Consider the following 12,653-nt stretch of genomic DNA (forward strand, 5'->3'; position numbering starts at 1 on the left):
CCCGCGTTGCCGGGACGGGTCCCGAGAGGGCGGCCAGGGGGGACGCCCGGGCAGCGTAGGCCCGGATGTGTATTATTTTTAGCTCGTCCTCACGCCGGAGCGGAGCGATGTCAGGTGGCTGCGGCAAGTGCCAGCGGCGGGGGGGGGGGCGGAGAGAAAAAGGAATCGCGGGTTATTCCCGCAAACCTGGCGGCTCCAGGGCCGCCCCGCTCCGCAGCGGAAAGCGAAACTGCCGGGCAGGGACAGCAAGTACGCTGGGCTGCCTTCCTCCTGGTAACCGAACAGTCTAGGGGGACGTTCAGTGCTTGGGTGTCACATTAAGTTGCTCAGTTCGCTGGTGAGTTGAATTGGTCCCTTTCCCATAGCTTACGCATAGTGGGGCACAGGTGGATGGCTAAAATCTTGGGCTAGGCTTCTGCTGATTCACTTATCAGAGGAACTGATTGTCTTCTGGTATTTGCTTACTTGTTGGCATGTATTCTTATGTTTGAAACTGTGTCTTTATCAAAACTGTTTGTATTTGATAGAGCGATAGCTTTACTTTCACATTCCCAAAAACGAAAAAAAAGAAACAGGGATGTATTGTAATTACATATGCTAAGAACGATAATCTGTTTCAGTTATACCATGTCATAATTGGAATGTAGCTACCCAGTGTAGTTGGGTCACAGTCCAGGAGGTGATAGTTTCCCATGTGGTAGGCATACCCAAAAGCTGGGTGTTATTAGGACAGATTAAATAGCTTCAAAATAAAAATACAGCGTTGCAAAAGAACATGAACTGATTTTAAGTCTGACTTCAGAGTAGGCTTGGATTTTGGTTTTTTTTTTTAAGTTGTTATTATTCTAAAAATAGACATCTTGGGTTTATTGCAAGCTCATGTAATTTTTGAATTAGTCATATGAATTGTTCTTACAATAATAAAATGCATTAGCAGTTACACTTTGTGAGAGTGAGCTCAACTGTAAGTGGCTATTATGTGTATAGAGATGTTTGAAAACTGCGTATCTCTAATTAGAGAGATACATTTAAAACTTCAATGCTATTTTTCTGGTGATATTCCTTTTATTAGCTCTTAAGAGAAACTATTGGGTATGTTAGTGGAATATGGGATCAGAGCAGTAGAGTACTTCTGATTTTAAAATACAGAGGTTGTTATTGTAACAGTTGATCTATATGCCAATTCAAATCAATTCAACCATACTGGCATGAAGTCACTTCAGTTTTAAAAAGAGGGAGCATAGTTCTGTATATGAAGCACAAAGCCTTTAAGCTTTGTACCATAAAGTTATACAATGGGAAATAACTGCAACCTATAACTGAAATACAGCACTGGCAGGTAAGTTACCATCTGACAAGGAAAGGAGTGTGGTGAATTTTAAATCTCTTTTAAGTGACCATTAATAAGAGAAACTTAATTACCAAGCTATGCGTGGGGTGTGGATATAGATAAAACAGCATACTCTGCAACTATTTTTCGTTTGCAAAATTTGCAGCTGCAATTATTAAATTACCTAAACTCCCTCCTCCCATGCACATTGGCCTTACAAATAGGAGCCAAGCTCTTTGATTCTGTATTCAGGATAGAATTCATGCTGCTGTTTCCCTTCCCCTGCTCTTGCCTCCTGAACTTAAAATTAGTTTTGACGGTAACTCATGGGTCTCAGATCAGATTAAAGGTAAAACCTCTTTTTGAATCCTCACTGCAAAAAGAGGAGCAGAACTTTTTGGCAGGAAGGATAGCCTTTTCTAGCAGGAATAGAGCTGTAATTTTTGCTAGAAGCCAGCTATTTAAATAATCTTTCAGGTAGATCATTGCTTTGGGCCTTGTTCCTCTTAAGTACTTGTCTAAAAAAGCGTATTAATGTCTACATGCTTAAAGTTTTCCAGATCTAAGGTGGAGCCCGGAGAACAGAATAGAAACAACATCAGTACAAAGGTAGATCAGCTGGTGACATAGCTAAAGATTGAAATCCTGCCAGTTGATACCTAATATGTGTGATGTTTTAAAACTCTTAAGAAGTTGTAATCATGAGACTATGCTCTCTTTCAACACTGTTTCTAAAGATAGTGTTAAACAAAAACCTTTCTTTGATGGATAACTTGCTTGTTTTCACACTGGCCAATGAGCACGTATGGCTCTGGGGAAGATTACTGCACTCCATAGTCATACTATGCTGGTTATATTCTTACTAAGTAGTTCTGCAGTTCTGCTCCTTGATGCAGACCAAAAGTCTGTCAGTAAATGACACAGATTAGAGAAAGCAAATTAACATCTTAAATGCTGATAACAGTAGCTGTACATTTTGGTAAGTGTGGTGGGTTTTGCTGTTTACCTTTTTTTGGCTTACAGGAAGTTTATCTTAATATACGTTTTTTTCCTTATAAAGTTCAGTTGAATGCAGTAAAATGTCATTGGATGGATATGGGGGAATAGGTCTATCACAGAATCCTTCCAAACTAATTCCTCATCTAAAGTGTACCAGTTCTCTTGGTGTTTGCTGAATAGGTGGGATAATATTCTAGCACTGGAGCTTAAGGGTTAGAATGTGAGATTTGTATTGGTAGTGAGAATAAATGCCTGGTTCTAATTGCACATACATGGATTTGAATGTTTGGTATCATTGTAACAAAAAAAGATAGACTTGCATGCAGATTAATATTTAGCAGTATCCTCCTATCTTCTCTTCTCCGCCCCCCCAATCAATTAACAAGTTTACCAGTAGAATAACACCTTTTTTCATTTTATAGCATTTTGCCAGGATTTTCTAAGCAGCACAATAATGTTGTGCTGTTCTAATAGATCACCTTTTCATGGAGTCTTATTCCATCTTTTTTTGAGAATGTTAAAGAAAAAACCCAACTCAGTTGTCAGATGAAAGGATGGTAAACTCATCTCAAATAAAAGACTCTTCTGAGATTGTAGTGAACTGAAGTTAAGCTTTTAGAAGACAGTGTTGTCATAAAGCTTGGCAGCTATGCAGCAGCCTGCTTTTGATCACATACCAAAAGAAATACCAAAATCTTCTAGTTGCTGCATGATAATGTGTGTTAAACTTTGGCTTTAGTCAGGCCATTCTGAAGGCTAGTGGGCTTCTAATAATTAATATAATCTATCTAAATAATAGAAGGGAAATTTCAGTTTTCATGGGGATTGGATCCATAATCAGTGTTGAGTCTGTGGCTGTTTAGTGCAGTTCTGTCAAACTCTTTCTGTAATGCAAATAAATGGGTTTGGGTTTTGGTTGGGTGTTGGGGTTTTTTTTAGTTGTTGTTTTTTTTTGGGGGGGGGGTGGTTGGTTTTCTGTTTTTTTTTTTGTTTGTTTGTTTTTTTGTTTGGGGTTTTTTGGTTTGTTTTTTTTTTTTGTTTGTTTTTTTTTTTTTTTTTTTTTTTTTTTTTTTGTTTTTTTTTGTTTTGTTTTTTTTGTTGGTTTTTTTTTTTTGTAAAGGTTGTTATTCCTGCTATTTAACACTAGCAAAGACTGCAGTGTATCGAAGTTACATCTAGCTGCAAAGACAAATAGTGTGGCAATGTTAGTAGTCACATACTTGCATGACACCATGACACTGTCCAGTATATCTTCTGGGAAATGGGAAGATTTCTGGAATAATGAACAACCAGTGTGATATATTGAATATGTTTTCAAACGTTGGCATCAAAAGTATTTGATGTTCTTATGTATTTCTGGCATGCATATATATATTTAAATCTACCTCTTCAGTCACAACACTTGTATCCTTTGTGTTAATATAAATCCAAGGGTTTGTATTTTGTTTGAAGAGTGTCAGTGTCTGCTAAAGAGATAATAGATGGTGTATAATTGTTTTTATATGGGGAGTTTAACTGTACTGTGGATTAGTAACAATAGCTTATGGCTCTTCAGGAGAAAATTGGTTCTTCATGGTAGTCCACAGTGTAATAGGTTTTCATCATCATAAAAATCCATCATTTCACTTAGTATTTCCTTTTCTTTGTGGATACTGCTAACCCATAAAACCACAGTAATTATATCTAATCGTTATTTTGTCCTTTTTGCCCTTCCTCCTATGGTAAAAAATCTTTTGGGTAGACTAGAACAATGTTCAGTGATCTCATTTAACTATTTAAAAAACTTAGATTGAAGTACTCTAGATAAAAACATGCGGTAAATTAAATCCGTGAATGCGGTCATCAGTGGTGTTTGTTAGTGTAGTACCTTGCATGAGTATATATTTTTATTGAACTTTCAGAAATGCAGAATTAAACAGTAAAACAAACAGCTCTTCTTCCACCCTGCCCCTGACATGCCGGAGTCTTAAAAGCAGGGAATGTGCATGTATAATAAATGGGACAGCTTGTACTTGCAGTTGTGAGTGAAAACTTGTTCAGACAAGTTCCCCCTCCCCCCTCAATGTGAGTAGACCTTGCCTGAATTTATGTAAGTCTGAAACACCTTCTTTAAAAATCATAGAGGAGTTATGGTTGAAAGGGACCTTAAGATCATCTAGTTCCAACGCCCCTGCCATGAGCAGGGACACCACACACTAAACTATGTCGCCGAAGGCTCTGTCCAACCTGGCCTTGGACACCGCCAGGGTTGGAGCATTCACAACTTCCTTGGGCGACCTTATTCCAATATTCAACTTTTTAAGGAATTATGAATAGTCTTTCATAGTCTTCCATATTCTTGACAGCCATAAAACATCTGTGGGTAGCTGATGGAAATTTGAGAGTCCTAACTTTTGCAGATCCATCCATGTGGGCATGTTTTATCTATACAGCCCCTTTTTAAAAACCTCGTAATCGTGTTCTGTGGCTATAGAAATCTGCTCATGTATGTCATGTTGGAAGAGTAAGACGAAAATGAGATTTTGCAGTAAGTAGTCTGTGTCGGAAGACTTTTTTATAAAAAGCTGCTGCTTGTAACTATAGTCACGTTAAATTTAACTTCAGATTAACTGTTGGCTCTTTCTGTTATGTGACCAGTTCTTCACTTGATTTCTCACCTTTGGGTATATTCTTGCTGTCTAATCACATGCTGAGATGAGACATGCAAGATATTTGTAGTCATCCAAGTTCTTCTCTGGGCTTACTGTGATCAATAACAAATTTCACTTGTATAATTATAGCTAAACTACTGTATACCTGCCTTGGGCAAAAAAGAATTCCTGTTCTTAGATTTAAAGTGCCTGAAGATTTTTAGCCAGTGCAGAGCATTATGAGGAATGTAGCTTGAAGAAACAATCTCAACATTTTTTTTACTTGTTCAAACTATTGGGAAGTTATATTGATCACTGTGGTAGCTTCTGCTGCTTCTTAGAAATGTCACTTCTCACTTCTTACTAAAATATCAATAAAATCAATACATGAACATACGAATGCCTGATGTATGAAGCTTGCTAGCTGGAAAAAACCCCAAACTTACCTAGTCCATTAAATACTCCAAGGAAATATAATCTTTATTCCTTGCTTGGACTTCAGGTCTTTAAACTCAATTATGTTATATAAAACATTTTAAAAGAATCTTACGAACAGAAAATGTAGGCTTTAACAAGGATTTCTTATGAACTGTAGGGTGACCTTTTTTCTTTTCCAAATAATTTCTGTGTCGGATATGGTGAGCTGGACTGGGTGGGGAACTTCTGAAACCTAGTTACTGGAATAATGATTTTCCATGGAGCTAATATAGCTGTTGATACAGCCTCAGTGGAAACATGACTTAATGCTTTTGCTTGTATAAAACCAAAGATGTAATATTTGGAATTCAAATGGGTAGAAAGTAGGCACTGATCCCCAGCAGAATCACAGCTTGATGCATATACGAAGATATGGAGTATTTATAGGTAATTTTTATGTTAATGTCATAATGCATCTGTGTGAGGTTTGGGTTTACAGCATGTAGTACTTTTCAAACTTATTCTATATGTGACTTGTCAGGAACCTGATGCTGCTGCTTATTAGTGGTGGCAAGATTTTTGTAATACATATCAAATAAAAGCACTTCTTTCAGGAAAATTAATTCCATAATAACTTCAAGGTAGGACCTTTTTAAAATATCTGTTCACTTAATAGATTTCAATTAGGGTTTTGAAGTTACATGAAGTAGTCATTCCATATTAACTCATGTCATAAGTAATTTCTAGTTTCAAGGCAGTAACAAACTAATGTTCTGTGCTTTTTCATTTTCATTTTTAGAAACTCATTCTAATTCATGAGCATTCATAATTGTTTGGTTTTTTTTCTCACACAACCTAAGGACAATATATTTTTGAAGTTCTTCAAGTATTCCTGCACAACGAAGAGAAAGAAGAAACATTTCAGTGAATGAGGAGTTTTTTGCTTCTGTAGTGTTTTCCTTGAGAAGTGGGTCTTTGAATGAGGATGACAATGGAAGAGATGAAGAATGAAGCAGAGACCACTTCTATGGTTTCCATGCCTCTCTATGCTGTTATGTACCCTGTCTTTAATGAGGTAAGCTACACTTTGCTCTAGAAGATAAGAATCCCCTTCACACTGGGAAATGTGATCACAATACTAGGTTGCTCATCTTTATTGGGAAAGATTTATCTAACACCATCTTCATTCTGTGCATTGTTTGGCCTTGATCTTTTTTCTTACCTTTTACAGAGGATTGTCACAAAAATGCTAGGTCTGGTGTTCTGTGGCAGGAAGTAACACACAGTTGAACATGTACCTGTAAACAGCTTGATACGTTTTAATTTTGCTGCCAGTGGTTATAACTTAGTGGGATATTTGGATTTTTGTGAGTATCAGGGGTTGTCAAGATGTTCTCATAAGCTTCTGTCAGCTTTCTGCTGTAGACTGGACAAATGCAAAACACTCCCAGTGACATGTTTGGTTTTTGGTTTATTTAGGGGGGGAATTCTTTTCTTTGGGATTAAACTTTAAAATATCTCTCCCTCAGATGAGACCAGTAATTTAAATGCTTGTCAGTTCCCTTTTTCATTATGCTATATAAGGCAAGGCATGAGTACTTGACTTGTTTTGTTCTGATAACATTAGAATTGATAATAACTCTAAACTTTATTGCAGCTGGAAAGAGTAAATCTATCTGCAGCTCAGACACTGAGAGCAGCTTTTATTAAGGTGAGAAGAGCAATTGTTTAAAAGGTAAACCACATTTGATGAAGCTAAAAAGTCAGATGTCTGGTTTCCTTGTGTCTTTGTATTTGAAGACTGCATCCTTGATGCAGTAGTCTTAAAAATGAAGTCGACAGTTGCATGGGCTGTAAGTTCGAGATGTCTGCAAACGTTACAAGTAGAAATCTGAATGCGACAAACATTGAGCAATTTTAAACAAACAGAAACTTGTCTTGTCCATGTAGTACAAGAACTTAAATGAGGAATTAAAGATAATAAACTTAGTCTAAATATAAGATTATGTAGAATAGCTAGGTGCTCTGAGAAATAGGCATGTAGCAGACTTTGAAAATGGTTTACAAAGTGAATAATGGGTAATGGGATTATTATTTTTGTGTGTGTGTGTGGATAAAGATAAGTTCAATGTATTTGCATCCAGCAGTAAATGGTAAAAAGATTCTTCTAACTTTTCTGTTATATTCCTAGAGAACAAAAAGACAGATACTCCTTTATATTGCTTTATTGAAGTAGTGATCTTTTGAAAATCTTTAAACAAGAGTAATTGTAGACATGACATACCTTAACATGTGAGCTCTGCGAATAAGTAACATTTTCCTGTTTCTACACTTAGATTTAAGTGTACCTAGACAGTCTTTAGTCTCAACTAGAGCTCATACAAGTTAAATGTCTTTACAACTGGTGGTAAGGAGCTGAGCTGAATGCAGATACTGTAAAAACTGAGATATTGGTAGAAATAGTAGCGGTAGCTGAAAAAGCCACACACCCTCATTCTTACTCAACACAGCATTTTTTTTTTGCTAACAGCGCAGGTAGTCTACCTTAGCTTTATTTAACTATGTCATCAGTGAAAAGGTTGGAGGGGTTTTTTTTTGTTTTGTTTAAAAAAAATAAACAATTCCAAGATGATGCTTGAGCATATGATATGATTCATAAGAAACACATTTATATAATGTCGTGTGGAGATGGGGGAGTAGCACCCGTTTTTGAGTGAATTAAATCCCAATGGGTACAATATCTTTCTCTCAAAGTTTAGTGTTTATAAAAATATAATAGAATATAGAATTCCTTGAAAAACTTTATTACTCAAATTGGAATGAGTGGAAAGGCTTATTGGAAAAGTTGTTTATACAAAATCACTGATGTAATCAAAGAAAATAGATGTTGTAGTGAAAGAATGGTTTTCAATACAATTTGCTGGTCTAAAGCCATTAGAAAAGTTTCTAGCAAACTCTTGCAGTATAGGAAGCAAGTTACATGAAAATCTTCCTTTGTGCTTGCAATATTCAGGTCTTGCGTATTTAAGAATAAAAATCTTCTTTGCCATACAGGCTGAAAAAGAAAATCCAGGTCTTACACAAGACATCATTATGAAAATCTTGGAGAAAAAAAGTGTGGATGTGAACTTCACAGAGTCTCTTCTGCGTATGGCAGCTGATGATGTAGAAGGTAATATCTCTTATGTTGAATAAGCATATTTTTAATTACGTTGTTAACTAGGAACGTGCATTTCTCCATGCCTATTTTCAAAAGAGGTCGTTTGTTTCTTAATAGACTTTTTTCAGCATGGTAGTAGAATATTTGTATTTTCTGAATAACTCTTTTGGAGAAGTTGTATCTCCTTAAAGAACATACTTGACTAATAAGAGAAAGAAGGAAACCAAATATTTAGAACTATGTTTATGTGGGTGGATAGTTCACATTTTGCAATGTTAACAACCAGAAAAAAACTTATATGGAGTTTAATATTCACTTTCCTTTTCTTCAAATTAAAAGCAATAATTACACTGTCAAAGAAGGGGAGCACACAGTAGGCTTTAGTAAATTAATGCTACATTTGATTAGTGTAGTGTCTTCAGCGTCTCAATTAAAGTAAGATGGACTCTCTTTCCAACTTATAATAATAAAGATTATTGTTGCACTGTGTTTCTATTGATGCAGTGTGTATTTACTGCAGTTTGCTGGTCATGGCTCACTCTGAGCTGTTCACCTTCAAATGTAACTTGGCAATACCGCTGCATTTTGTGAAGTAGTGTTTCTAGCATCACTAGATGATTGAGGAAGAGTAATGGTATTTTTAATATGTTGTTCTTGATAGAGTATATGATCGAAAGACCAGAACCAGAATTCCAAGATCTTAATGAAAAGGCACGAGCACTTAAACAGATTCTTAGTAAGATTCCTGATGAGATCAATGACAGAGTGAGGTTTCTTCAGACAATCAAGTAAGTACCATATTATGCATTTTTCTGCAGATAATGGGGTAAATTTTTCGTTTGGGTCTGAATACTCAAATGCCATAGGAGATGCTAGCAACACTGTTCCCATTGGAAAAGAGCATGATCCTTGCTTGTAAATGAGCAGAGAGAGTTGAGGATTTTTGGTGGGAGCCCCATATTACTAGACTGAATTTCACTTGCTGATTCCTTGTTTGAATTCCTATGTCAGTGGTCTAGGTCTTTGCATTTGGTCTTGCTACATCCTGTCTGACTCTTGTTTTGTAGAGACTGTTCTAAGAAGTATTTGGCTACTGCAAGGGGATTAAAGTCTGACATTTAAATAGGATAGCTTAAGGATATTAAAACTATCTTTTTATTGCCAAATAGGGACATCGCAAGTGCAATAAAGGAACTTCTTGACACAGTAAATAATGTCTTCAAGAAATACCAATACCAGAACCGGCGGGTATGTGCAGTAACTCCTTTTACACAATATTTTTAATGATACAAGAGGAAGCATATCCTTTTGATTAGAGAATGAATAGGAGAGCTTAAGTGGTCAATGCCATAACAGTCCTGTTGTTGAAGTACTGTATGGTAGGTCCTGGCCATTTAATAGCAAAAGGACAATTTCTCTGCATGTTTTTTGTAAGAAAATAAAATTTCTATACCTAGCATAATGTTAGCCAATTTTCTTACCAGTTTAACCTCGAGATTCTTACTGTACTCCACAGTATGTGAACTAAGACTGCTCCTTGTGCTTCTGTTTTCTTAGGCACTTGAGCACCAAAAGAAAGAGTTTGTAAAATACTCCAAAAGTTTCAGTGATACTCTGAAAACATATTTTAAAGATGGAAAGTAAGTATTTTTTTTGTACTAACGTTTTACATAATTAAAGGCCTTGTTGACAGGGGGAAATGGGACAATCTGTGGGGCATAAGCTGCCTTAAGAACCTGCCTAATTTTTTTTCTTACATGTCTCCACAGAGCATCATGACTGTTTTAAAATACTTTTATTCCTTTTGTAATGCCTTTAAGGAAAGGGAAGTTGGTTAAATGCACCACCATACAATACCAATGTTCAGTATTGACTTTGAACTTGAATATATGAAGCTAAATTTCATGGCCCTGTGTGGTTTTTCGCAGTGTATATTGAAGGACAAAAACTTAAGAATTGAATTATTGAAAAACTACTTGTTTGAAATACCATTTGCAAGAACTAAGTATCTGTGCAGTGTTTTCCTTGATTTACATTTTTATTGTCCTTTATAGTTCATTATAGTGCTTCACAGTATTTGGAATTAGCTGATTAATCTTTTCATTTGAACATTTTAGCCTTCAAACTGAGGCTTTTTTCAGGTCTTCCCCCTGGGTTTTGAAGTCGCTGTTCTTGTGTGTTTCACTGTAGTGTCTGTTTAGGATGAGTGTATCCTGCTAAGATTTTGATGGTACCGAAGTGTTCTATGTGCTGCTGTTTTAAAGGTCATAGAAGCATAGAATGGTTTGGGTTGGACTGACTTTCATGTTTGGTCTTGTTGAGCTCGGCAAAGACTTAAGAGCACCCACGGAATGGTACATTACTAAAGGAGAGAGAAGTCTTGAGACCAGCTGTGAATATTGCCTTGCTCTTATAAAAGCATTTTTTTTTATTGTTAATGAAATCGGGGCTGAATTTTATTATGATACTAAGGTCTAAATTTCTCTTTTTGGTAGCTTTATGATTATTGAACAGATGTATAGTTTTCACATGATAAGTTTTCACATGAACTAGGTTTAAGCAATCTCAGTTGATTAGAAAACTATTTGAAAAAATGGGGAAAGGGATGGATATGTTGAGCATGTACCCCAGCCATACTGAGAGACTAGCTTTATTTAGCCCTGTGTGAATTGAATGCTGTGCTGCATATTGTAGACGTAAGCTAAAAGTGTTAGGTATTATCATTATTGCAGGAAATCCCAGGTAAGGCTTGTATTTCATATCCTTGTGGATTCAGAAGTAATTTAAATCTGAACTATGCATTGAAGAAGTTGCTCTGCTCCCACCAGAAGATATCAGCACTAAATAAAAGTAATGCTCACCGATGTCATTACTGAGCTGAAAACGTCAGTGACCCCACACCTCTTTCTTAACAAAAAATATCTAAAAGAGTATGCTACTTCCATGTCGATGCTGCTTTCTTGAGGAAAGAGGTGCAAATTCAGAAATTACTAGAGAATGAAGTGTTCAGCTTTGAAAGAACAGATGTTTAACAATCATCTACTCCACTCTTAGCTAAAACCCCAGAATTAACTTATTGAGATGTCAATGATGATTGATAGCCGAAGTCTTTAAGTTCCTGCCAATAAACACAGTCTTTCTAGAATTAACAATGTACGTAAGTCTGTTTGCCAGCAGTAAGCTTCAGGTAGATCATGATATGGTGAAACATCAATATGCTCCCTATTTGCAGAGCCTAGATGCCAGTATATTTATTTGCCCAAACTTAATGCTGTATTTATTGAATGACATGTTTCTAAAAACATCTGAAGCAATGTCTTTCTCTTTTAACAGGGCAATAAATGTGTTCATAAGTGCCAACCGACTAATTCATCAAACCAACTTGATACTCCAGACCTTCAAAACTGTGGCCTGAAAACTGTATATGTTTAGAGTTGTACTTTTAATTGGTGGATAGGGTACCTTTATATGTAAATTTTAAAGTTTTGACTGTATAAATTATCAGCCCCTCTTGAGGGGCCTAATGCAGGATTTTGAATGGGATTATTGCCATCTTACACCATATTTTTGTAAAACATTGTAGCTTAATCATAATCTCACAATGAAGATTTTTGCATCACTTTTTGCTATTATCATTCTTTTCAGAATTATAAGCCAAAAGAATTTACGCCTTAATGTGTCATTATGTAACATTCCTTATAAGAATTGTAAATATTTGGTGTTCTGTTTCTGACATTTTAACTTGAAAGCGGAAAACTGCAAGATTATGTATTTAACAATACTGGTGGCAAATATTCAATAAATAGTTTACATCTGTTAGACTGTCTTTTTGTATGTGAACAAAGATGCATAACTCGTCTTTCTGGAAGTGCAGAACATTCATTAAATGGAAAAATGAAAATTACTTCGATGCTTAAAGGTACTGGCAGCTCAAATGAGTATAGAATTGAGGGGTTTTCCTTAAAAGTGAGATTTTTGGCTCTGTTCTAATACTAGACCAGAATACCAGATTCCGTTAATGTCTTTGACGAAATAATAAGGAACTCCAGAAGTGGGATACACTTTTGGTTTTGATGGAAACCAAACGTCACTTATTTATTAATCTTCTGTTGGTGGT

At 36.0% G+C, this 12,653-nt stretch overlaps 1 protein-coding gene across 1 annotated transcript; it reads left to right on the forward strand.

Annotated features, from left to right (window-relative positions):
• The first annotated feature begins 6,229 nt into the window (after nucleotides 1-6,229).
• Nucleotides 6,230-12,351, forward strand: PDCD10 (programmed cell death 10). The gene is made up of 7 exons (XM_010016861.1): nucleotides 6,230-6,451; nucleotides 7,034-7,087; nucleotides 8,431-8,548; nucleotides 9,198-9,324; nucleotides 9,706-9,784; nucleotides 10,094-10,176; nucleotides 11,870-12,351. Exons 1-7 carry the CDS (start codon nucleotides 6,356-6,358, stop codon nucleotides 11,949-11,951), a joined length of 639 nt encoding a protein of 212 aa, XP_010015163.1. The 5' UTR covers nucleotides 6,230-6,355; the 3' UTR covers nucleotides 11,952-12,351.
• The last annotated feature ends 302 nt before the right edge of the window (nucleotides 12,352-12,653 follow it).

The sequence above is a fragment of the Nestor notabilis genome, unplaced genomic scaffold (genome assembly GCF_000696875.1).
Source record: "Nestor notabilis isolate BGI_N333 unplaced genomic scaffold, ASM69687v1 scaffold10446, whole genome shotgun sequence".
In the NCBI taxonomy this organism is placed as follows: Eukaryota; Metazoa; Chordata; class Aves; order Psittaciformes; family Psittacidae; genus Nestor; species Nestor notabilis.

Bases quoted from the DNA above. Each gene is read 5' to 3' on its own strand.
- PDCD10 (XM_010016861.1), top strand. From the start codon at position 6,356: ATGAGGATGACAATGGAAGAGATGAAGAATGAAGCAGAGACCACTTCT. The intron at 6,452-7,033 runs GTAAGCTACACT...ACTTTATTGCAG, and splicing joins TGTACCCTGTCTTTAATGAG to CTGGAAAGAGTAAATCTATC. The intron at 10,177-11,869 runs GTAAGTATTTTT...CTCTTTTAACAG, and splicing joins ACATATTTTAAAGATGGAAA to GGCAATAAATGTGTTCATAA.